At 44.1% G+C, this 25477-nt stretch overlaps 2 protein-coding genes across 4 annotated transcripts; one reads left to right on the forward strand and one right to left on the reverse strand.

The window, feature by feature from the left end:
- Nucleotides 1-49: 49 nt before the first annotated feature.
- Nucleotides 50-5442, reverse strand: LOC135902539 (COX assembly mitochondrial protein homolog). The gene is made up of 4 exons (XM_065432672.2): nucleotides 4983-5442; nucleotides 4811-4915; nucleotides 4075-4165; nucleotides 50-340 (listed from the first exon to the last, which is right to left on the reverse strand). Exons 1-4 carry the CDS (start codon nucleotides 5056-5058, stop codon nucleotides 199-201), a joined length of 414 nt encoding a protein of 137 aa, XP_065288744.1. The 5' UTR covers nucleotides 5059-5442; the 3' UTR covers nucleotides 50-198.
- Nucleotides 5443-5612: 170 nt separating this feature from the next.
- On the forward strand, nucleotides 5613-22284 carry Rpn11 (regulatory particle non-ATPase 11). Of its 3 annotated transcripts, none has more exons than XM_065432669.1 (11): nucleotides 5613-5699; nucleotides 5907-5968; nucleotides 6094-6168; nucleotides 6427-6546; nucleotides 7536-7606; nucleotides 8227-8377; nucleotides 10774-10881; nucleotides 17528-17602; nucleotides 19649-19774; nucleotides 21522-21584; nucleotides 22008-22284. In XM_065432669.1, the coding sequence occupies exons 2-11, from the start codon at nucleotides 5921-5923 to the stop codon at nucleotides 22104-22106; spliced, it is 936 nt and encodes a 311-aa protein (XP_065288741.1). In that variant the 5' UTR covers nucleotides 5613-5699; nucleotides 5907-5920; the 3' UTR covers nucleotides 22107-22284. The 3 variants fall into 3 exon arrangements, with proteins under 3 accessions (XP_065288741.1, XP_065288742.1, XP_065288743.1); XM_065432670.2 differs by having other exon boundaries at nucleotides 5636-5728; XM_065432671.1 differs by lacking the exon at nucleotides 5613-5699 and having other exon boundaries at nucleotides 5735-5968.
- Nucleotides 22285-25477: the final 3193 nt, after the last annotated feature.

A 25477-nucleotide genomic window follows, 5' to 3' on the forward strand; every position in this document is an offset into this window, starting at 1 on the left:
ACGTGAACAATTAAATCTTGTACCGAAAACGTATGAAGAACCATGAACGACAGAGTCATAAAAAGCTTTATTTACCAGTGGTTAAACACTTTCCCTGTAGGAACAACATGCATTTACTCCTGGGCTGCACCTAAAAAACGTACCTTCTCTTTTAGGCTACAGGAGGAACGAAAATACACTACTTGTACTCAATCTCACTCATGCATCACTGGATTCTTCAGCCTTACTCCTGATTTCAGCGCGCTTGTCCTTCTTTCGCCACACACCAGTCTCCCGAAAGTTGCTCCTTTCACTCAGGTACTCTTCTCTGCAGATGTGTTGGAAATCGGGATCCTCATACCTGGACAAATTATGAGCACAAGCCATATATAAACAGGGTACTCACATCCAAAGCTCTGGATATGAGGCACAAAACCATTGCAGAAAACTAAGCACCTACAGAAACCATATTATAACGTGCAGGAGTGCACATATTGCAGGAGTTAACTTCGGAAAAATGCAACTAATCAACAAAATCGATTTGGTACACCTTGAAGTAAATGGGGTCTTGCACCGTTGCTACAAAATTAGCAGCTACATGCAACTTGTTTCTGGGATGATTGTCTCTGATCATTAAATTGGCTATGACATTGTTGTTATGGCCACTCGGTGAAAATGGCGAAAACTATGGCGCCACGGTTTTTGCAATGTCAGGTTCCACACCCGAAAACTTCATGCAGGGATTTTGCTTCTCACCTACCCGGACTATCAGGGCTGATGGCATCACCGAGTTCTCTTCTATGGCTCTTTGCACGTTTTCTACCAATTGCTTATTGCTAGAAAAGACCGTGACGCCATTTGTCATGCATGGCAGAGAGATTTGCTAGATATCCTTCGCAGCTGGATCGATGTTAGTTTTTAGGAGGCACACCACGTCCTTCGCTGGCGTGTCCATATTAGTTAGTAGTACCCGGAATACTATTAAACTGAGTATTCTCAGTTGTAACAGAGAGCGGAGGGGCCAATAATGTTAGACACACACACACACACACACACACACAAACACACACACACACACACACACACACACACACACACACACACACACACACACACACACACACACACACACACACACACACACACACACACACACACACACACACACACACACACACACACAAAAAAGAATCTGGACTCTCAATGCAAACTTCAACCTATAATTTCAATTTGAAATTGCTGCCTCTAAGCTCCTCCCACAAAGAGCAACTGCCGTTTTTGCATGCATTTTGTGACATCAACAAGTGCAATGCCACCGCTGTACTGTCTACAAAATATTTCCAAACCATGTGTGCACCTGTGCCGAGAAGGTGCATGCCTACCGACGTGCGAGTGCGTCTAAGGCTGACTGCTGAGACACGCATGTGATAACAAAACCATGCACATATTACTCAGGGTGCATTTCATTTCATCACCCATAAGTGCTGCCAGACTGCTGTGCGGTTCAACTGTGACATTAAAAAATTCCACATACAAGTTTTCTACCATACCGAACGCGCTGAAATTCTGCCAGATTGTTGTGGGACGCAGAGTTTAACATGCAATGCATAATGCAAACTCGAAAATTTGGCATCAAGGCCCCTTTAAGAATATGGAACTGAACAAGTTTCACAGCTGCAGCAAACATCGAAATCTGCATGACGACATATTTTGCCACTGCGTAAACATTCTAACTGGAAGAGCAATGCATTTCATAGTATTGAGTTTGCATTTCTCGGAACTGGTGCTAGGCACAAAGTTTCTGGCAAATGATGCTTATGCCTTGAGGCTGACTTTAATTCTGCTATCTCAGCAGGCCGTCTAAAACCATAATTTAAAAAGTTATCTAGTGTGCTTTGTTATGTAACAATTGCATTGGTAACCACAGCACAAGTTTTGTGTCCGCTGCCACTATGAAGCTGTCAGAAAAAAAAATTAATTTATTTCAAATCCCCTATTTTTAATTACGAGAGGCAGTCATTCCTGAAACATGTGGTTATTATGTGCCAAAGTTAAAGGCAATCATTAGCCAAAGCAAACACATGCTGTAACATGACTTTATTTTTCAAATTTTGAATTTCAATAAGTAGCCAACATTTTAGTAAAATATTGACTAGCTACAAATGTTTGCCTTAAATATGAAGATTAGATTGCATAGAGACAATAATTTGTCAGCAAAATTGCTGCATATAGACTTCATAAAGCTTGTTGAAATCAATAGGCATAAACTAAACAAAGGTGAGACAAATCTCATATGTGAATTCTAGGTTGGAGACTACCCTTATATAAAGTAAAACCAAACGCATTTGTTTTTCCCATGACCTTCTTCTGAAAAAAGAAAACGAAAGAAAAGAAAAAGGAAAGGATCATTAAAAAGATTGAACAGTTGTTACATAACAAGTGAGCAAAGTTTAGGATTGTGATTTTTTCATCAAAAATGGTGGTCAGAAGCCGTGCACTATTTGTATTTATTTATGTTTATGAATATTTTTTGTGCTGTGAGCTAAGTTTCACTTTCAGAAATCTCTGCTTATATTACTGTTTATAAGTTTAGAAATTTGCACAATATACTTTGTCATCAAAAATAAACATGGGAGCCAGCTATACTCTGGCAGCCACAAGTGAAAGGGTTCTCCAATTTACTTTCTTTTCATTACAGTCTGCACAGTTTCTTCCATAATTCCTCAGCAGACGTCCCCAGCAATGCTTACTCAAATGTTGCTCATTACAGATAGTTCCTACACAAGAATCTTTCTTTTTACAGCAGAGCTGTAACGGGGAGTTTTGCAAATCGTTTTCGTGCTGTGGTGAAGGCTGGCTTGAGGCAGTGTGGTCAATATCAAATGCAAATGCAAGGCAAAGGCACCATGTGTCAGAAACCCAACTTTGCTTAGAATCATAAACATCAATGATAGTAAAACAAAAGTTACCCTGCATATATCTTATTCGAATAGTCAACTTATATGTGTGCTGCTTTTTAAACCAGTAATCCGTAATTTATTTTTCTGAAGTTGCGTTATACCGTCCCCATGTTTGAGGTCAACTAGGTGTTTCTACAGCTCTGGTGATGAAAGGCGATGCTCTGGCGCTGTGATGCAGACTGCGTGGGAGTGGTCACTAATAATAGCCTGCCACGAGCATGCTCAAATGCAGCAGCAACTGCTAGTGTGTTTGAGCGAGGTCTTGAGCCAGCAAACCGACTCCTAGTACTTTTAAAGAGTGAGATCACTTTCTTATACAGCTTCGCTGTCTTAAATGTATCAATTGTAAGATTGCCATACATCTATGAAGGACTTCTTTTTTCTTTTGACAGCCTGAGCAAGAACTGGATTAGAGCAGTTTAAAACAAAAAGCCTTGCTCCATACTCCCAAAACAAACTGACAAATAAAAGCTTTCTTATATGCACCTTCTCAGATTGACTGTTGCATGATGACATTGCGGAAGCAAGAGCAAGTGATTTTTCACTGCTCTTGACACGAGATTGTAAATTGTAAAGCTGAACACAGTGCAATAATATTTGGCTCATGTGTTCACAGGAGCCTCTTTAACAGATCAGCAACATTTTTTTTTTACTACTTTAGAAAAGGTGTTTTGTGGCCCCTTTAAGCTAATTCCTATTGAATGATTTTACATTCATTGCATTATGCAGTGTGCAAACATGTACTGCTTACATGAAAAAGTGACCAATAGACCATTTTCAACTTGCCCCCTTCACCATTTGTACACACAATTTTTAGTAATATACTAACAAGTAAATACAGAAATTGGGCTAACGTTTTAACAGAAAGGGTCAATCAACCCTAATGCAGAATGTGAAGCCTATCACATGAATAGTTCATAATCGCTTCCAGACTAGCAAAAAGTTGACAGTGCTATAATGTCTGTGTAGTGATAAACTCTAGCTAAATTCGCCCAAGAAACCAAAAACAAAGTTCTGAAAAGACTGTCTATCATGCTCACATGATGGGGAGGAAGCAGTTGTTGCTAGCTAATTAGAGACACTACTAGTAAAGGACATGACTGACATTTCTTGACAGTGAAATTAGAAAACTCACCACTTCTTCAAGCATGCCTTGAGAGCATCGTTTTCCTTCCGGCACATGAACGGTAACATCAAACCTTCTCTTTTGCTGCACTCGCCAAACTCTAAAAGAACAAAAACCAAGATGACCAACGGTGGTTGGACAAGAAATGTCGGCAACATTTGGTCAATACCAAGGTGACATAACGCGACAATAAGTGCTAGCACCAGCACCAGCGCCTGGATTTAAAATTTTCACAGCAGTGGAGGTACACGCCACATACCGTACTCTAATTAAAAGTACAGAGTGAAAGGCTTGCCTTATATGACAGTGCTTTTACGCCAATTGCAATGATATAAATATAATAAGCCTCTACTATCAAGCGTCGTAGAAAAGGATTCACTTTCTAATCTGACGGAATAATGCATAACTGCCGTAAGGTACAACTTATCGTACTAAACAAACGTGTCAGTCAGTCTCTTAAAGTCGGAAGCCGACACCATGAGGAAAGCACGTGTAAAAGCTGCGGATACTTTTCTGCATCTTTCATCAGCTAGTAAAGGGCGAGAGCATTGCATATGCCGAGTTCGGAAGAGCACTTTGCGACACGCGGCTAGCAACTAAGCACGTATTAAGTTTTGTACATGAACATCAATCCCCAGTATTTTTAACATGTGTGCATGCACTGCAAGTCTGTACAGTACTGGGCTGCAGAACTGACAATGAGTTTTCTTTCGAGACGCACTCCCCGATTCCGCATCGCACGTACTTTGAACGAGGTCCGCGCACTTTTCATCGCGTGCCTTGTTCCTCATCTTCTGAGGGATGAGGACTTCAACCTCAACTTTCCTCAGCCGTCTGTCACTTGGGTCACCTGGAACATATGCAAGAACGGTGTGTCAGGTACGCGATCAACACGGCACCTGACAAGCAATACACACCCAAACCATGAGGTCCTCCGGAAAAATTATTCGGCAGTACCGAAGATTCAGCATGTTCCGCGACCTCCGGTGACATTTGAAATTTGTGTACTTGGTGAAGCACTGAACAGCCAGCAACCAGTTGCTCCCAGCGAGCGACTGCACGCAGTACTTTCTTCTCCAGTTAAAGATCACACCAGCACGAGAACTTCGGAAACGAAACTCCGCCAACTTCGCAATCAACACTGAATCAACACCAGCGAAACGCATAGATTAGCATGGACGAATGACACACCCCCGCAGACGGCTTTTATATGGTTGTCACATAAGGCACTTTTGATCGTGATAGAACCCGATCGGGATAATGTTTCTCCATCGCGACTGATTCTTCTGCACAGGCAGAGAAACAGACCGAATCAATCGAGAAATTCATCCAGATCGTGCTCGATCGCAATCGAAGGGGCCCTGTGTGACATCAGTATTAGAAATGTTAAGCAGCGCCAAGAAATGTACAACAAAAAGTTTAATTGTTTATTTATAGAATCCAAGCAATTACTACTTTCTTATTAATTACTTACAACATAGTGTGCTGAAATTATGTCGCGATAACTACGTCTTAGAGGCTATAAATTTTATAAATGATATTGAGTAGCTGAAGAGCTATAAGTGGTGGCGCCACCTGAAATTCAGAGGGCCACCGCGGAGTGCCGAGTCATTTCGCAGCGCCCGGACGATTTTGTACGTATTTCTCGAACAGTTTTCGCATGGTACGTGATACTGAACATTAGCAACATTAGTTTAGAGTCTGGGAAATGGGAAGAGTCGGTGATTTTATTCAGTGATCTTCAGCAGTAGCAAGTGATGCGATCCTCGTGTTGGTTGCGCTTCTGACGGCCGTCAAACCAACGCTGCGCGCTGGCTGCAACCTCTCGTTTCTCCTTGCAGATTTTTTTATAAACATGGACCGTTTGTTGAGATTAGGAGGGAACTTGTCCGGTCTCGGGCAGGTAAGTAGCCCAGTTCGGGCTCCAACTCTTCTGAAGTGCTTTCCGTTGAAATGCCGCTACTGGCCCGTGCTAGCCGTAGTCGGTTCATTATGAATGGTTTTGTATATTGTTATGCTTCATCGCAGGCTCCTCCAGCCAGTGATGGACCAGTGGTCGACACGGCCGAGCAAGTTTACATCTCGTCTCTAGCATTGCTCAAGGTATGTTTTCAGGTCTGAATGATAAACATCGCGAACTAGCGCGCCGATGACTTCGCGCGAGTTCCATGTTTCGTGCTGCGTCATTTCTTCCCTTAGAAACTCGGCCTTTTCATCCATGGTGGATATTGTCGTGGGCGTGAAGCGCGTTCAGGGCTTGATTACTTTCGGGAAGTTTAATGACTTAGATTTCAAAATGTCTGATTGGAACACCGTTTCGGAGTGCTCATATTGCCTCGTTATTTCCTTTTTTCTTACTAGATGTTGAAACACGGCCGAGCTGGTGTTCCGATGGAGGTGATGGGTCTCATGCTGGGAGAATTCGTGGATGACTATACCGTCAGGGTGATAGACGTCTTTGCCATGCCTCAGTCTGGAACGGTAAGACTTTTTCTGCATCGTTCCTTGCGTTCAAACATTGAGTTATTTGTTGTAAAAGTATTGTTTGTTTGCGATGTGGGCCTGGCTCGACCTCGTATTTTGGACACAAGCTGTTGTAGAAGCACCAACGTCTTCACAAACGCTCATTTGATATCATGGAAGCTTATTTCATGTAAAGTGTTGGTAGGTGAATTGCTTCTCATGTCACATGCTGCACAGTCTAATGTTTCAGACGACGGTCGGAATTGTAAATATGATTCCCTGGGGGCCAAAATTATTCTGGAGCACGTGGGGGACTCCGGAATCGCGCTTTTGGCACATAAAATCTAAGGATTCATTCAGAATGATAAATATTGATATATTCTGACAAGTTCGTTTTTCATGATTGTTCTTGTTAGCCTGCAAGGTTGTTGGAAGCACTTTGAGAAGCAGGGAAATGCTCTACTGTGACATCACATCTCACTAATGCAGTGCTGATTGTTTCATTATTGGTGTGTGCCATTTTTGCTTTTGTGTCCGCCCATCCTGTTTCCGCAGTAGTTCTGTGCAGCAGTAGAATGCAACGTGTCTATGGACCCAGACTGGTGTCACAAATCTGTAATCTGCAGTCTAACCCCCGTATTCAGGAATGCATCTTAATTTGAAGCCCATGCTTGACTTGATTTAAACGACGCCTGTCGCCAATGCACCAAAAGAAACGCAATGAGCGTCTTTGGCTCGTTTGCACCAGGCGTCATTTATATCAAGTCAAGCATGAGCTTCAAGTTAAGTTGCATTTCTGAATACGGAGGTAAGATTCATGGATGTGCAGAAACTAGTACGTTGCGTATATTTTTTTCCAGCATGTACCTTTCCATCATGCTTGAGTGTGTACTAATGTGAAGATGCAAATTTAGTGGGCACACATAATTAAAGAACGAGTGTGTGCTCAGTTTACCAGAACAATTCCTTTTCTTCGCGAAAGCTCTTACTTTCGATGCTTCCTGCAGGGTGTTAGTGTGGAAGCAGTAGACCCTGTGTTCCAAGCCAAAATGTTGGACATGCTGAAGCAAACAGGAAGGTATGTCGCACTACTATATTTTGAGTAGCCTTGTGTGTGTGGCAATCAGTGCCTGAAACTCCTGTTGTTTATTGTAGGCAACTTTCCATTGTAGTTTCTTTGCTGGGCAGCATGTTTGTGATGGAGTCCATTCATTAAAATTAGTTCGATAACTAGTGTTTTTCAAACTGTCTCCTGCCGACTGCAATGATCTCTTGAGGGAGTGACATCACCCTTCATATTGATAGGAGATTACAAAGGTGCCCAAGGGCACGATCGGAGATTGTTGTTTGAAACATGCTTTCATTCTGCCTTCAGTTTCGCCTCATGCGACTGACCTAGGCTGCGCTGAAGTCGTCAGCCGTGCCTGTCGGTGCAGCCTAGACCAATTGCATGAAGCAAAACTGAATGCAACTTTAACGCGCATTTCAAACAATGATCTCCGATTGTACCCTAGAGCTCTGTTACCTTAGCAGCTATAAATCAAGCATAATCTAATTACCATTGCCCGAGCTCAGTGTTTGTCTTTGTGCCTCTTGAGGCAACCAAGGTGGCTTATGAATGGCCCATGAGCAAGTTGAGGTTTTGGCAATAGCCTAAAATTCGAGCATTGCTTCATTAGCCGAACTTGTTTCCTTCAGGCCTGAAATGGTGGTGGGCTGGTACCACTCACACCCTGGCTTTGGCTGCTGGCTTTCCGGCGTTGACATCAACACGCAACAGAGCTTTGAAGCCCTTTCGGAGCGCGCTGTGGCGGTGGTCGTTGACCCCATCCAAAGTGTCAAGGGAAAGGTGTGTTTGTTTAGTTTTTGTTTTGTTAACCAACATTCAGTAACTATATATTTGGATTTGTGACCAGTCACGTTGCCTTTGTATGTGGAGTACTTCTACAGAAACAGCACTGTAGAATACTGCAGTAAATACTAAATCCACCAGATATTTCCAAGGGATCTTGTGTTCGGAAAAATTGGTTAGAATTGTTAGCATGTGGGTGAATGATAATAATGTCAAGGCGTATCATCATCCGTTAACATGCGTTTAACATGTATCATCATGCGTTAACATCCAAAATGAAATTATAAGTGCATGCCACGGTGACAACTGGAAAGTGGAGCGTTGTGGGTACGCCCCACTGCGCTGTAGCCTTCGCAGTGCAAGGCATTGAAGAAAGAATGGGAGTGCAGCAGAGGCCTTGTTTGATTGCCAATAACTGCACTTCTGCTGAATGCATTGAAGTATTTTTACCTCAAATGCCTTTCTCCACTTCAATAAGAAGTGGTTCAATGCCCTTTTAATAAACAGCATGAATAGCAAAAATAGTGCTTGCTAACTTGAAGGTAAGTTAAATCAAGACATGGTGAGCCAAGTCATATGATTCGTTAGGTGCTATTAAAAAGAAAAATATGCCAAGGATAGGCATTTACAATGTTCCACAAGTTCTTCTTAAGTTCGGAACCCCTCACCAGGCCCCATAGCAAATTTTTATTATACACTGGAAGTTGTTACGTGTCTGCTAGGGAGCGTTCTGCCGCAAAATTTTTTTCAGATCGGCTCATTAATAGCCGAGATAGAAATATTTCAGTGCCGCGAACCCATGGTTTCAGAAGGCGAGCTCCACTGTTAAGCGAGACACTCTCTCCACTTGCCCCGCTGAGCCTCCGGAAGCGAAATTAATTTCCTTCCCTGTGTTCTCCCGTACCCGAACCCCGAGGATCATGTGGCGCATACGTCAGGGGCCCTGCCTTCATTGTTCTTTTTTTTTTTTTCTCCTCACATTTTTGTGGCGCGGCACACTTGCGCTGATGTCTCTCATACGAGCTATCGCGTTTGTCTTGTTTCGCACAGCACATAATTTTGTGCGCTGTGCATAAGGATGCCCGACTAGCAGTATAAGTCAGTGCTACACGAATACACGATCATAGAGCATGATCCTGTGCTGGAATAAGGTAAAAATACTGTAGTTTCGGTCTCTGTGCGCGTGACTGCACGACGTTGGAATAAGCAGACATAACGGAAATGCATCTCTCTTGTTGTGGTGCGAAGTAAAACAAAAACATGCAGACGTTCGGTTCGTGTGTTTTATTATTTCTCTAAGCTTTAATTCTTCTATTCAAGCAACATATTACACAAATAACAGATGTTGCCTAGAATAATTCTTGAAGTCACGTGTCACCATGAGCGACGTTACAGCAAACGTGTACGTAGGTGCACTAGCACGTGTACATCATCCTCTGGCTTGGAGTGCGGTGACTGTGAGGAGAAGGGAAAACAGTGTTCGGCTTGAAATTTCCGATCTTACCGCAGTGCGTAGTGATGTAATACTTTGCAGGCATGACCATTATCGCGCATTGTGCTCTGTGCTTGTCAGCTCAAAATGGCTAGACCTGGTGAGGGGCCCTTTAAAGAGAGGAATTTTCTGTTCTTGTTATAGGTCTTAGTTATACCTGTGGCTGAAGGTGCATTCACAGTTGCCTGTGTTTGTTGCCTGCATACGACTTCACATTTACTGGGAGAGTCATGGTTTTACCGCTATTGAAAGATGTGAGGTCTTAGTTCTCACATTTTTTTCTTGATAATGAACTGGGGTGTCTAGCTGGTGTACTTGGAACAACATTACATGAGAAGCCATATTTATTCCTATTCTACTCAGTTGAACTCAGCTAGGGTTTGGACTTTTTTTTATCTGGTCAGTTCGAAGCCAGCCAGAGCAATCGCAAAACCGCACATAGCAGCAACAGCTCAGTGCTTCTCTAGCAACTTGTTTCAATTTGCTGACCTTCCTTGCTCTTTTTCTGCTTCAAATGAATTTCAAGCTTTACATTGTCTTTTTTTATTCCTTCATGACGGTGACTTAATTGACAAGCTCTAACCTATTTACACCAATACTATTACCATTATCTCACGTGTACCTACCGTGAGTATAAATTTGCTTTCCTTTCTTTCCCTTTTTCTGCCTCCTGTCCCTGGCCTTCTTGTCCCTGATCTTCTCTTCCCTACGCAGAGTAGCACGTAGGCACTTACATATGCGCCGGTAGAATTCTCTCTATTGAAAAGAGCTGTAGTGTATGCTGTCACGCCTGCCATGGAAAATCTGGATCTCTGCAGACTTGCTGTGTAAATGTATTTTAGTACAGTGAGTCGTGCAAAGCAGAATATGGAAGCAAGTACATATGTTCTCTTATTTGCAGGTGGTGATAGATGCTTTCCGCCTTATCAACCCCAACATGATGGTGCTAGGGCAAGAGCCTCGGCAAACTACGTCAAATCTTGGACACCTGACAAAACCTTCTATTCAGGTATGGCCTGTGCAGAGAGAGTTGTATTTGACAACTGCAATGCTAGGTGGAATGGCACTTTAAATAGCACAGTGGTGCTAGAAAGCAGTGATATACAGTTTCCAGAGATCTAAGCAGTGTTATTGCCCTAAGTGTTGTGAGAAGTTTTGGGTGGGATAATTGTGAACTGATTCATTTTCGAAACAGGAATGAGGATGTAGAAGCACTGCAGGTGAAGAATGAGGTGGGCCAAGGGCCAGCTGTAAGTAGCACGGGGAGTTGTATTGGCAAGTATTGCTTCTTGTTTAGGTTTAGGATAGAGAAAAGAAATGAAATGTGGCAGCATACCGCAGGTGAGACACGAACTGGTGATTTCCACAGGTCGATTCTGTCATGCGTTCAGCACCAATTAGTGATGTATATTTTTGTTTTTTAAAGCAAAGCTTTCTTCGCCTCTTCCCTTACTTTGTGGGTGCTGGCTATTGCTGTCTTGCTGATTATAAACTTGGGCTACTGGGTGTGTGCCATTGGATATGTGCTCGGATATAGAACTTTAGTACATTGGACATGCACTGGGTACGTGAACATTCTTGGCCATTCATTCAGAATAGGTACGTGTCACTGGGTAGGTACCCAAATAGACAATCAGAACAAGAGGCAAGATGTTAAGAAGTTGGCTGCAAAGAAGTGAAGTTTGCATCAAAAGCAGCCAAGTGGGGAGAAAGTAGTAAAGAGAACAAAATGGGACCAGAGCTGCATTGAACTAAAGCACCTCCGCCCATGTGCCAGCAATGCTTTTGCTAAGTATCACCAACCTTTGGTGTGCATCACTTGTTGCTCACACCAATTCAGCTTTTGCAATTTGTGGTTCTGAGGTTTCCGTTTTCGGTTGTTCCGCTTTCCGTATTTCAGGTTCCTGAATTTTCATGTGTCACACGCTTGCACCTCTATGCGGTAGTGACGTCGCTTCTGCCTAAAACTAAAAGCTGCAGCTACACAAGTTCCGCTTGATGTAGAAAGCTGCAGGGGTGAGCGAGGGAGTAGCGTGGTGAAGGAGGAGGGGCAGTACTTAACCTGGTAGGCAAAAACGTGTATGGAGGGGCTTTACATTGAGCAAGGAGTATTGATCTACAGAGTAGCGAAGTAGGCAACCAGAGCTTGTATTTGGCAAGCAGTGTTGAGTTACGTAGAAGTGAAGACATTTCAATGAACATTAAAGAAAGTTTCACTTACATATGCGTAGGATCTGCCAATCTTTTTGTTTAGTGTAAACAGAAAGCACAAACTCTTTTCGTTCAATTTGATTTTGAATGAGGTTTCATTATTAATGGACAAGATACAGTACAAGGGAATACAGTCGCCGACCGTTTATTCGGACCTCACGGGGACTGCGAAAATGTTTGAATAAACAGGTGTCCGAAAAAACAGATTAAGAAAAAAAAATTAAATCCTTTATTTCCACGCACTTATTCGGGCTCGGCAGTAGGCTTGGAAGAAATCGTGAATGCGCCGTTGCACGCTGTTCCGTTTACGCGCAATTAGATAAGCCTGAATCTCGGAGAGGGTCGATCGAGCATCTTCTTTGTCAGTGCTCTCGTTTTAACCCACAAAGAACTGTCCTCTCAACCACCTTAGACAAACTGGACAAGTGTCCAATGACAGAAGACAAGATCCTTGGAACCTGGCCTACGCGAACATCAGCGCGATCCGCTATGAAGGCGCTGCTGCGATACTTGAAAGACACGGGACTTTCTGACAAATTGTGACTGTACACTGTGTGGCGCAGGACTGTAAGGTGACACTGCGTAAGACTAGGGATGCCTTTGCGGGTTGCGTGACAGTGCCCACAGAAATAGTTCGTGTGTACGTGCGTGTGTGTGCTTAGGTTTTTTTTTCTTTTTTTTTATCCTTCTTTCTTTCTCACCTATTGCATCCCCTTTCCCTTCCCCCAGTACAGGGTAGCCAACCGGAGATAATCTTTGGTCAACCTCCCTGTATTTCCTTTGCCTTTCTCTCTCTCTCTCTCGGAGAGGGTCGTGCGGTCACTATTAGTGGCTGAAAGCACAGTCACTGCTTGTACACGCTCCGCATGCGACGGCAGCGTAGCACATGGTGCGTCATCTTCCGACTCAGTCATCGTCCGGCGGTGCAGCAGAAACCTGACGAATGATCTTGCCGTCGTCAAGTTCTGCGCATGTCAATACAGCAGTGTCAGCACTTATGAAACTGTCAAATGAGACGGTGTCCAGAATCGCAATGCAACCACTGCGCAGGTCTCGGCAGAACGTTTTCCGCGTCAGTAGGGAGCACATCGGAAGGTGACAAGTCTTACGCCTCCCGGCACCCGCTTGCCGGCATTCCCCAGCGCAGTCTGCGCGGGCACTGTCGGCGCCATTAGAACCTTGAGGCGATGTTTACGTATGCCGCGTTGGCTAACCGAAACCTCGACACAGCACACAAAGCAAACGCCACCGTGCCAACACCAGTCGCACGAACGAAAAACGCGGCCTGCTCGCAGCGTCTTGCGCGAAGAAACAAATCAGCTGCTGGATTGTCTTGACATGGCTTACTAAGCTGAAACCGGAACTGCTGCAGAGCCACTCTATCTAACCAGCCAGAAACAATGATGACGAGCGGGGATTTCCAGTAGCGCCACTTCGTGGGGCAGCAAGGAAGCTCCGTTCAAAACAAAAATGGCGTTCAGCGAGTCGAACCATGCACCGGTCAGAGTCGGTGCATGGCGCTCTCGACCGAGTTGGCTCAAGGAGTGTCCGAAAAATCAGACGAGAGGTTGCAAGGTGTCCGAACTTTCGGCAGTTGTTATACATTATATTCTATGGGGAGAATGGCGGTGCCGCGAGGCTGACCGAATAATCGGGCATGTCCGAATTTTCGGAGTCCGGAAAATCGGTCGGCGACTGTATTATACAGGAGGAGGTCCCAAGGTCAAAGACCGTCAAAGAATTGAAAGCATACTTCCCATATGCTTTCATTGGTTTCTTTGATTGTCAACCACATTGCATTATAGTTGCCTGGAAGCATTATGATAATCAGAACCAATTCTCATATCAATTCTCACATGAGTGTCCTTGTCACCCATATCAGCCTGTCCCAGCTGATTAAAAGAATGTTTCCTGTTAATTTCTGTAATTTCATTGTGTCAGCCACATTGAACTTTAGTACTCTGGAAGCATTGTGATAATTGCTAGCCATGTTCACAAAAATTCTAGCATAACAGTGTTCCTTATTGGCCATTACAGTAGACGCTCGTTAATTCAAACCCGAATGGGAAGGGACCTCGGGATTTTGTTTGAATTATCAAGAAGTTTGAATTATCAGAAGTTGTCATATATATGATTCTGGGCAAGATGACAGCACACATTGTACTTACGCATTCATTTTAATCACATTTTAAGAATTTCTATGTTTTAACCACACAAAATAGACGGAGAGTAGAGGTGAAAGGTCCACAACTAGTTTATTGGCCATCTACTGGTAACCAGACCTGTGAAAAACAAAGCTGGGCCCACATTACGAGTTTGGTCGTTGTCATCCAGTAAGGTCATGCCAAAAATGACTGGTTCAAATATTACCAAACTCTGAATACAGTACCAGAGGGGAAAAGTCTACAACAATTGCCATCTGTTGCTGACCAGACCTTTTAGAGAAATCGTGAATGGTCGATTGCTTCCTAGCTACATGTGCCTTCAACACAAAGCTCTCTATGCCAGTAAGAGCAGCTAAGAGTTTTCTCTTGCTGTCAGAAACTTGTGGACCTGACCAATGTAGTGGAAGGCCCGTGCAGGTGTCGCATTGGGTTGCTCTTTCAACTCCTCCTCTTCATTTTCGCTGCTGCATTATGGTGGCAGCAGTTTGGCTACCAAGTCGTCAAGTGTGTCCTCCCTGCACACACACAGGCTGTCATCAGCAGCTGCATAGTCGCTGAGGTCGGCAGCTATGTTGTGCGCTTTCAGAGCAGAAAGCACCACGCTTGCGTCATCATGTTCGCAGCAGTCTTCAGCTTCACTTTGCTGGCAGGCGGGCAAAGTGCCACTGCTGCAGATAGGGATGCGGAAGGCATGCTGGAAACAACTCGGTATTGTTGTTGACGTTACAGCGTACCATGTGTCAGTGAGCATCCCCAACGATGACAGCAGTGTTACATTGTATGGCATGGAATTGTCCATATGTAGCAACACTCTCCTGAGCAGCAGCTTCCTGTAATTCATCTTCAGGCATATTGATATGCCTTGATCCAGGGGCTGGAGGACAGCTGTTGTGTTGGGTGGCAAGAATTCGAGGCAAATTGCTTCCAGCTCCTCCACGTCGCCATGTGCAGGACAGTTGTCAGTGATGACCAATATTTTCCTTTTCGCCCTCTTCGTCTGCCCATCCAGTTTGCGGAGCCACTCCTGTTAGTAGAAACCATGACGGTTAGCCTTTCTTTACTTAGCTTTCCGCCAGTACATAGCTCACCCTTGCGACACAAGGTTTGATCTGGCAGGCACTTAAAAACTAGCCCCATTTCGTCGGCATTATATATATATCAGTCGGGGAGTATTCATGTAGTAGGCTCTCAAATTGTGTCTGCTAATTCTGAATTCGACATCAGAATGTCGACTAATTCTGAAGGGACCTCGGGATTTTGTTTGAGTTATCAAGAACTTTGAGTTATCAGAAGTTGTCATATATATTATCCTGGGCAAGATGACAGCACACATTATACTTACGCATCCATTTTAATCACATTTTAAGTATTTCTACACTTTGACTACAAGAAATAGACAGAGAGCAGAGGTGAAAGGTCCACAACTAGTTTATTGGTCATATACTGGTAACCAGACCTTTGAAAAACAAATCTGGGCCCACATCACGAGTTTGGTCATTGTCATCCAATAGGGTGATGCCAAAAATGACTGGTTCAAAAATTACCAAGCTCTGAATACAGACCCAGAGGTGAAAAGTCCGCAACAATTGCCATCTGTTGCTGAATTCGCGGATATCTTCCGCTATGTACACGCAGAAAGTATGAATGAACCGAATGATGGAGTTTGAATTAAGCTGCTTTTAAATGCATTGAAAACAGTAGGCCAACCAAAAATTTGAATTTTGTTTGAGTTAACTGAAATTACGAATCATCAAAGTTTGAAATATCGCGAGTCTACTGTATTTGGCCAGCCATTTATCGTGACAGCAATTGGGATACTAATTGCGACCGTACTGGCCAGTTGCGGCCATCATTTAAAATGTTTCTTGAATGCTGTCCCATGTATGCAAACAGTACTGCAGAAATTCAGAAGGTTTGTGCTGAAAGTGTAGAATACATGCCCTGCCTTTTACAAGACTATTGAAAAGCTTCATCCTTGGACTTGACTCCTTGGACGGGACTTGGACGTCCGTCCAAGTCCCGTCCTTCACTTAATATGGTCTGTGTAAAACTAAGCGCAATATAACTATGAGCTTCATATACAGTAAAGCCTCGTTAAACCGTAACCGCTTAAACAGTAGTTTCATTTTAAAAGTAGTAAAGTCAAATCCTCCACTCAGCAGCCATTGAACATAGTGCGTTTTATATTCGCATAAACCGTTCCAGCTTATTGAGTATGCATCAGTTAACAAGTAGTGTTTGGACTTTTCGTAGCGCATTCACAGTGGTAGAGTGGCCAAGCAGAAGACTGAACCTCAGAGATTGGAACAGCCTCCAAGTGCAAATGTAGAGGGTGCTTGGAAGGGTGAGGCCACATTAACATCAACATCATTTCGGCGCCAAGCCAGAGAGCGTTATGGCCACCTAGTGGTGACCTGTGTATTGGCATCGTGCAAGGTAGGACAAAAAACCGGATGCTCATCATAAAAGAAAAATTGGACATGTTCATACTATCGAACGTGGCACGAAGTCGGCACTGGCATGCGAGAGGCATCCACCGTTGACTAAGGTGTGTGGCATTTGGAATGCAAAGGAGAAGATGCTCGGCAGTGCTTTTGGGATTGCAAAAAGATGTCAACTACGAGGTTCAACTTTTCAAGGTTCGACTTTTCGCCATTGTTGCCTCTGTTATTGCCGAAGTGTTGCCTAACGACAGTGATGAGGATGACACGGAAAGCGACAGCACGGGCAATTCAGGCCAGACAGTGGCAGAAGCTGCACATTATGTCAACCTCATGAGGGTGTTTGCTCTGAAGATGGGAGGGGGCTGGCGGAAAAGCTGTCTCGCAGTTTGAGGCCACTGTCGTTGCTGCTAGGCCACCGCAGCATCAAATGAAAATAATACTTTTGTTATGCGAAATGAATAAATACTGCATGTTTTTAGCCCTTTCATCGTACTCTCCGAGTTCTGTTTTTGACAGGTAAATGGGCGATCTCGTGCTATTTCGGTTAAGCAGTGCTGCCGTTTATTACATACTTTTTCCGAGCTCCAGCCAACTACGGTTTATCAAAGTTTCACTGTACATATATATATCTGAAGAGACAGTAGGACGTAAATGTTTCATACTGTGAGCCCAATTGGTCTAAAGAGAAGGCACTCCAAATCAGATGCGAGTTAACATTGAGCAACAGCAGCTTATATGAATGGCACTTCCTCATTTCTGTGTGCTGTGTGCTACTATCTTTGCACCTTATGTAATTCTAACTTTTGTTGTGCACCATGTTTTTCCTTCTCTGCAGGCTCTAATCCATGGTCTCAACCGTCATTACTACTCCATCTCTATTAACTACCGCAAGAACGAGCTCGAACAGAAGGTGAGAAAAAAAAATGGCTGTGGCTTAGCTAAGGTTAAGCCCAGGATGCGAAGCATACTAGCCTTTATTTTAGTTGTTGAACCACTGTTTAGCCTGGTGAACTGCTGTTGCTTGGCTATATTTGGTTCGGCTAGACGAAGAAACAACTCGTGCAGGCGAGCGCACGAGCTGAGACCCGGCTATGTAGCTACGCGGCCGCGCGCGGCGCAGCAAGGAAGAGCGTGGTTGTGCGGCTAGTATACTTCGCATAAAAATTTTGCAGTGAAGTTTTATTCGTTAACGCGGGTGACGCGCAAGTGTATAGATGCTATAGTGCACATAATGCTATTGGCCCTCGATGTGCTTAAACAACTACACTGTCCGCACCGTAGATCGCGTTCAAGACGGGGCTTGTGTGACTGTGCCATACGCAGCAGCCACCACAGTAGAGCACCCCCTTCTAAACATTCACTTACTAACTAAATTATCTAGCTTGGTGTCAGCGCGTGTGCAGGGAAACATGAAAACTTAACTCGATGACCGGAGACACTAGTTGTCAAATCGCTGGCATGAGGAATCATGGCAGCAGCAGCGAGCGAAGTGATGCTTCAATGCAAACTGAGAGATGAGAGCACTGCGCATGCGAAGCTACGAGCCGTCGGGCCACCTAAACTGTGCCCCCAAAGCAGATTGCTTTCAAAATAAAGCCCTTGCGACCGCGTGTGGCCAAAGTACAACACTCCTCCCCTCTCCCAGTGTCACGTGCATGACTGGATATGGTGCGCTTCCTCCTTGCGCACATGAGGTTGAGCTGCCACCATCGGCTCACCATCGCATGCTTTCGCTCACACACGCAGCATACGGCACGCGAGGATAACATTATCCCAGTACGTCTGTATGGCAAACAATACGTGTAGCAACTGCCTGAGGAAGTCAACCCAATGCGCTTCTGCCTACCTTCGTCCTCCACGACGCTTTGCCTAGTTTGACCTTCCAACCTTCACTCAACATTGCCTACACTTTCTTCTTGGTGGTGTTAGTTTGCCGCACACTTGTGCTCCTTCGTACTTTCCCTGGTGCTTGATTTTCTTTACCGCCAGGAGTCTTACTCGTTCGCTTGCTTCGCGGCTTCAGACCGACCCCGCCGATTTGAAGAGCTGCACAGTTACGCTTGCCCGTAAAAAATAAAAAACTGCAAAATGTCTCCCAATGTCTGCCCCATTTGCAGGAACTTGCTGTTGCTATGTTATAGATTTGTGCTGCATTAGAGTGCCCCTGAAATAGTTTGGACAAATTTTGTAGATGCTTAGGGTACAGCTACATCAAAACATCAGTTCCACAATTTGCCATGTTTACTTATTCTAACGTGCACCCTGACTGTAACGTGCACCCATTTTCCATGATGAAAAACAGAGAAGAAAGGAAAACTGCCTTCGATTTTCACGTGCATCCATTTGCTGTGAACTAAAGAAAAGACCTTTACAGTACTGTGGACCTCATTCTTTCATACAGAAAGACAACTTCTTTCATTTGGAATAACAAAGATTTACTCCCAATACGCTAAAGTTGCGATAGTATGAGTAATCGAGCATGTCCAATTTATCGGTGTTCGAATTATTGGTCAGCGAATTTATTGTTGTTTTTACCACAATATAGCTATAGCTGTACCATGCACAGCTCAATGGTGTTTTTTAGTTGGCGGCATGGTATTTGCTCTGGCAACGTCTACATGTTGACAATCAGATTCATACACTTTTGAAAGCTCAGTGGAGGGCTCTGCGCTTTTGTCAGAAGGGCTATCCTAGCACTTGTGATGTTCTGGGGCTAAAACACTGCTCTTAAAGGATACGATCTCTATATGCTAGGGTTGTTACTCGCAATGGCAGTTTGCTTGCCCGGGGAACATTCAAGCCATGGTCACACGGACATTTTTGATTGATTGAGGATGGGGCAGACGCTAGCTGTCATCTGTAAGACGTACTGCCTGGTAGCCTGTTGTCAGTTGTAGCACTTGACAATACTGTTCCACTTGGAGCGCAGCACGTGAATCACTTTGTGTTGCCGTAGATGCTGCTGAACTTGCACAAGAAGAGCTGGACAGATGGGCTGACACTGCAGGACTACGACCAGCACTGCCAGGTCAACGAGAGCACAGTGACAGAGATGCTGGAGTTGGCGAAGGCCTACAACAAGGTCAGATGGCTGCATGCATGCTTGTGTTTCATATCAAGCGATTCTTTATTTACAAACCTGGTGCGTAGCAAACATCCTGTTTGAACCTGCTGTTATCCATTTTGTCTTGCAGGCTAGCGGTGTCAGAAAGTTGATGGATGCTTTTCATTATTTAAAAATAAAGGTGTGCATTTCAGACAAAGCCGCGTTCATTCACTGGCTGCGGAAATGCCTTAGTCACTTTTGGTAGTGTCTCTAGTGGATCACATTGTGCCCTCTTGCGTGAGGGTCTGTGGGCTTTTGACTTTCACCCACTGCAGTAGCCCAGTGGCGACAGCATTGCAATGCTGAGCTTGAGGTTGCAGGTTCGATCTCGGCTGCTGCAGCTGCATTGTTCCCGTGTCATGCAGCGACGCGCGTAGGAAAAAAAAAAACTGTCTGCAATTTTGTATCGGTTTCTAATGTGCGATTGTGCTCTTTGATCTGCTTGCATCTGCCTCAGTGCTTGTGACTGTGGCAGCTACTTATGCAGTAAAACCTCGTTGAACTGTACCCGCTTACACAGTAGTTTCGTTTTAAAAGTAGTAGAGTGAAATCCCTGAGTGGAGAGAGTCTAAGTGGCGGTGACACTTGCCTCCCTGAAATCATGGGCTTGTGGCATTTCAAACATTTCTATCTCTGCTATTAATTAACTAATTTGAAAAATTCTTGTGGTAGAACCCTCCTTAGGGGGCACGTAACCACTTCCGACATATAACCAAAATTTGCTTTGTAGCCTGGCAAGGGGCCCTTAAATAAAGCAAAGTGGTCAAAATTAATCTGAAGTCATCCTCTACGGTGTGCTGCACAACCATATTATGGTTTTGGCATGTAAAACCCTAGAATCTAATCTAAAAGAATTTCAATTTCAACTTTCATATGAAGTTTCATTTTTGTTTTTAGTGTCGATGTGTTTCAGTACATCAAACACAGAGGACTGCTACGTGTTCTTAAGCTTAAGCTATTAGCTCAAAGCAGGGGTGAACATATCAGCCTGCTGCAGCGGCTGGAATAATGAGTACTAACTCTAGAGGGTTTCATGCATGTTTTTTACTGCAGACTGATAATCTTAATGTCAGCTAATCGGGGACCTAATTTTCTGCTTTGTGAAGACACATTTGGTTGTGTTTATGATTTTGAGTACACTACCTGTGCTGTGAAAATTGTAAACAGACCTGTTTTAAGAACTGCAGGCTGCAGATAGTGCAGTTCTGCTCCCTTTGCAGATTACCTAAATATGTAAGCATTACTTGCATGATGCATCAGAAAGTCCTGTATGGCAATGAAGTTCTACTGATTCCATCTTTAAATATTCAGTTAGGGTGATGTTGCAACTGTAAAATTGATGCCAGGCAGTAATGGACTGATGTTCATTTGGCAGAAGTTGTGACTAGCACTAGTGTAAAGATATGCATTCTCCAAATGTACTGTGAAACACATTGGCATTTCACTCTATTTAGTAAAGTAAACACAGCTGTCTGTTGTATACATAAGCTGTGCTTTTTCAAGTAGTTTACCTGAAGGTGGAATTGCACTGTCTTGCATGGGAAATATTTTATGTGCTGCCCCCTCGCCCCTAAAAGAAGGTGGTATATGTATAAAATTAACTTTTCGAAGCCCTGTTTGAATAGTAAAAGTGCTATGGTGGCCAGTGATTCAGCACTAGTGATTTCTGAATGGTTATGCATGCTAAGCATAATTAGAATGTTATGTTGTCTGTCTGTTGCAGTCCCTGGAAGATGAGGAGAAAATGACCCCAGAGCAGCTGGCCATCAAAAATGTTGGAAAGCAGGTAAAAATTTGGATACAGTGCTCAAGAGAACTCTCTTGCTGTCCCTAGTGTTGGTGCAGCTTGTAACAGTGAAAACAGCTTCAGTCCACCCCAGACTTTTCATTCAGGCAACCCGGTGAGAGTGTTGGCGGTATGTGTGTTTATTGAGCGAAGCAATTGTGCATAAGAGAGGTGTTTCTTGCCATGTGCCTTACATGCAAGTTTTTTTATATGCAGGTGTTTGAGGGACTGAAAGCTGAGATTTCTGAAGGACATCAACTTCCATGCCACTATTTCTGGAATGCTTTATATTGTGAAGTGTGGTGGCAATGTCGTGTAGCTCTCATTTTTCAGCTTCATTCTTTCAAGAAATGGTGTAATACCGTGTGTTAATTGCATCACGAAGTGGGCTTACAGCAGAGTACCTTTTGTTTCGTTCCTCAGGACCCCAAGCGACATCTGGAGGAGCGGGTGGACGTCCTCATGACATCAAACATTGTTCAGTGCCTCGGAGCAATGTTGGACACTGTTGTGTTCAAGTGATGGTGTGCTCTTAATTTAAGACTAAAGTGGTTGCAACCGCAGCAGCAGAGTGGACAAGTGCTTCTGGTGCTTGCTAACAGGGAACAACAAAGGAAGAGGAATGCTTACTGCATAAAGTGCTCCAATGTGTGTATGTGCCAGAGGAGGCTGTTGATTAAAGTGTTTTGCAACCAGCGGAGCACTTGTTGGTTGTTGTGCATGCCACTTTCTTGTGTGTGTGCGTGCTGCATTTCGCAATTTTGCTTTCAGAACATATGGGGGGGGGGGGGGGTACTCCGGCAGAGGAATAACCCACTGCTACTGGGTGAAACGTCACACGATGAGAATGTCTTGCCTTTCTGATTGAAGAAAGCTCAAGAGTTGAAGACAGTGTCTCTGTTGCAGTGAAAAATACTACGCAGGTAAAGTGCACTGTCTGAGCTGCCTTGGCACTGTGTCGTGTCAAGAGTAGGTGCTATTAAGTCTTTCAGGGTCAATGACGTAAATATACGGCGCCGCATACAAGTCCAAAAATGGTCGACGCCGTTTACGGCGCCGTCTGTACGTTTAAAAAGCTAGCCAATCTCCTAACTTTTTCATTTCTGTCATGTGCTGCTACTATGTAGGAATACAGGGAATTTTTTTCGCGTGCCTCCCTCTCTTGGTTTTCGTTGCATGGTTTGTTTTAGAGCTAGTTTACTCCCGCGCGTACCGCTCACGCATTGGCATGCGCGCAGGCGGGCATCGGTTTCGGTTTTGTTCCGCGGATAGTTTCAGCTTCTTGTGCCTGCAAAACTGATGGCTATCTCGTTAATAAATGCTCAAAGGGCGACTGCTTGTTTTTCGCTCGTTTAGTTCTCGCAAGGGTGCGCATAGGAAGGATGCTGCCGTGCATGCGTTTCCATTGCTTTTTTTTTGACACTTGCGAGAACTAATTGCCTCTGGTTGGTGACAAGATGAAGATTAGCGGAAGTTTTTCAGACGTTTTGCTTTTTTGATGGGCACAAAACCACACAGTCTTTTTGAGTGCACGCACCTTTGCAGTTCGATTACGCTATGGATGTACATAGTGTAGGAGCAGGAACATTTGAGTCTTGCAAAATATTCTCGTGTGCCATTTTCTAAGCCTTGAACTATGTCTATAACAGTGCATCAAATTTTAAATTCTTATAAGTTTGTTTCCTTTCTTTATTGTTATTCATGAACAGTACATATACATCAACGCACAATATTTTTTTCTCACTTTACGGTCACCCTAGAAAAATTACGGTACATTTTTTTTCGAAATAAGTCCCTAACAATAATTGGAATCTGCAATAAAAAAAATCGATCCTGGGCGGTCGCATATGGCAAAAAAAAAAAAAAATCAACCCTGAAAGGATTGAATTGGTCAGGTCACATTTGCATTGCACCCAACTCTAGGTTGCCTATATGAATGAAGGAGCTAATTAAAGAGTCTCATGGCGTTTTTCACTGGTTGATCTGGAGCGGCCACCGAAATTCTCAAGTGAGCGCTCGGGTTTCGCAAATCCGAATCGGCCAGCGGAGCGCAATAACACTCCGTGGAAGATCACACAGGCAGTCTGCGTACACATCACAAGCCAGTTCCGGAAACCATGCCAGACTTCCGCTCTGTAAGTTCCACGGCAACCTAAGTTGCCATCCCCTGTGCCTAATTTGACCACGGCAGTCGCAGGGTCCATCATTTCCATGTCGTGCCTGCAAGGATTGTGCATGGACAATGTACATAGAAGGCTTCGTACAGCACCTGCGTCACCTCGTAATCGCTGTCGTTTTAGCTCTCATTGCTAAACGCGAGCTCTACAGCAGCACAGAAAGCAACCATATTGTGAAGCAACACAATGTTGTGCGTACCCATGGAGAAGTAGTGTGTACCGACTGGGTGCCGATTTCGCTTGAACACGGAAGTGACGCGAGCTATTTCTGCCCGAATCTGCGCCTCGGTAACAGAGCAAGTGAGAGCGATGCGGCGCGGAGCGAGTTGATCCGAAATGACCAGCGGAAAGCGTGAACCTGCTCCAGATCGACCAGTGAAATTGGGATTCGTTACCACGGAGCAAGAAATCCTGCTTCAAATCAACCAGCGAAAAACGCCATCAGTCACTTACCACCCCAGAATTGCACACCATACTGCATGCCTTGTATGGCTTTCAAGCAGAGTAACTTTTTCAACTGCAGATACTTCCCTCATGAATAATGCTTTTTTAGAATGTTTATTTTTCTGCATGTGTATGAACAATATCACTGCCTTCAGGATTGGCTTAGGACACTGTCTGCAGCAGTGATAGGAAGACATAGGTGCATGCTGCCAGTGAAATTTTTTGGCAAACTTCTTGCATTCCAAGTTGCTTGGATAAAGTGCTGCAATGTTTCGACAAAGGCAGACAGAAAGACTAGCAACAAGTTTTATTGACCTGTTTCGCAGAGCACTTCGCTCTAGAGAAAAGAGATGGTGGTTTCGGCACCGCGCCGCACGTTGCCTCGGCGAAAGTGCACGAATGTGAAGCCATTACAGTGTCTGCCATGCTACTGTGCGATCAACCGTCGGAAATGCAGCCGAGTGCTCGCTAATGCACTGTGCTCCATTCATGCTGCAAAATGGGGAGCGGTAGAGGGAAGGCGTGGGCAGTTGTCATCTGTAAAAATAGTGACTGTCATATTAGAAAATGAAAAGAATACGTGACTTAAGTCCACGGACCGTTGCTACATAAGGAATGCCTGTGTTGCCAGCCACCATTTGCAATGCACAGCTTTCCTGGAGGATAAAGAAATTCATTCTTCCACCAGCGTTGTATCGCTAACCTCCAAAATAGGGACTTCAACCACAAAAGATTGGCAAGAATGAGTGTCGCTCGTTACTCAGTGACAAAGGGAGTAGCACTGCTTTCTGGCATAGTAAGTTTCTCGCACTCAACCTACGTGCATTCACCCCAACACATACACAAACTTATGCCCACCATATCAAGAATAAATGAATGGGCTCGCTCTTAAATCCACACCGAAGCATGGGTGCAAGCACCACTTTGAGGTTTTTCTCACTTTCGCAACCTTGCTGGTTTTTAGGTCCAATCTTGCTGCATGTCCAGGTCTTTTATGCCCTTGCCTATGAAGTGAATATATTGTACAATTATCCATTACATATGCAGTATGCCTCCCGTATCACAAGGGAAATGCATGCCTCGCACATGTTTGTGAAAGACGAACTAACCCTTGCATTTGAAATGCAGGCATTCAGTGTCATCCTTTCAGAAAACTACAAAGTTAGCCAGTTTTGAACTGTAGGTACAGTACCTCAGGAACAAAATAAATTGTTTCACATTGCTTTCTTTAAAATGTCGGTTTATTTTTTATTTGTAAAGCCTAAGTAAAAT

The sequence above is a fragment of the Dermacentor albipictus genome, chromosome 3, assembly GCF_038994185.2.
Source record: "Dermacentor albipictus isolate Rhodes 1998 colony chromosome 3, USDA_Dalb.pri_finalv2, whole genome shotgun sequence".
NCBI lineage: Eukaryota > Metazoa > Arthropoda > Arachnida > Ixodida > Ixodidae > Dermacentor > Dermacentor albipictus.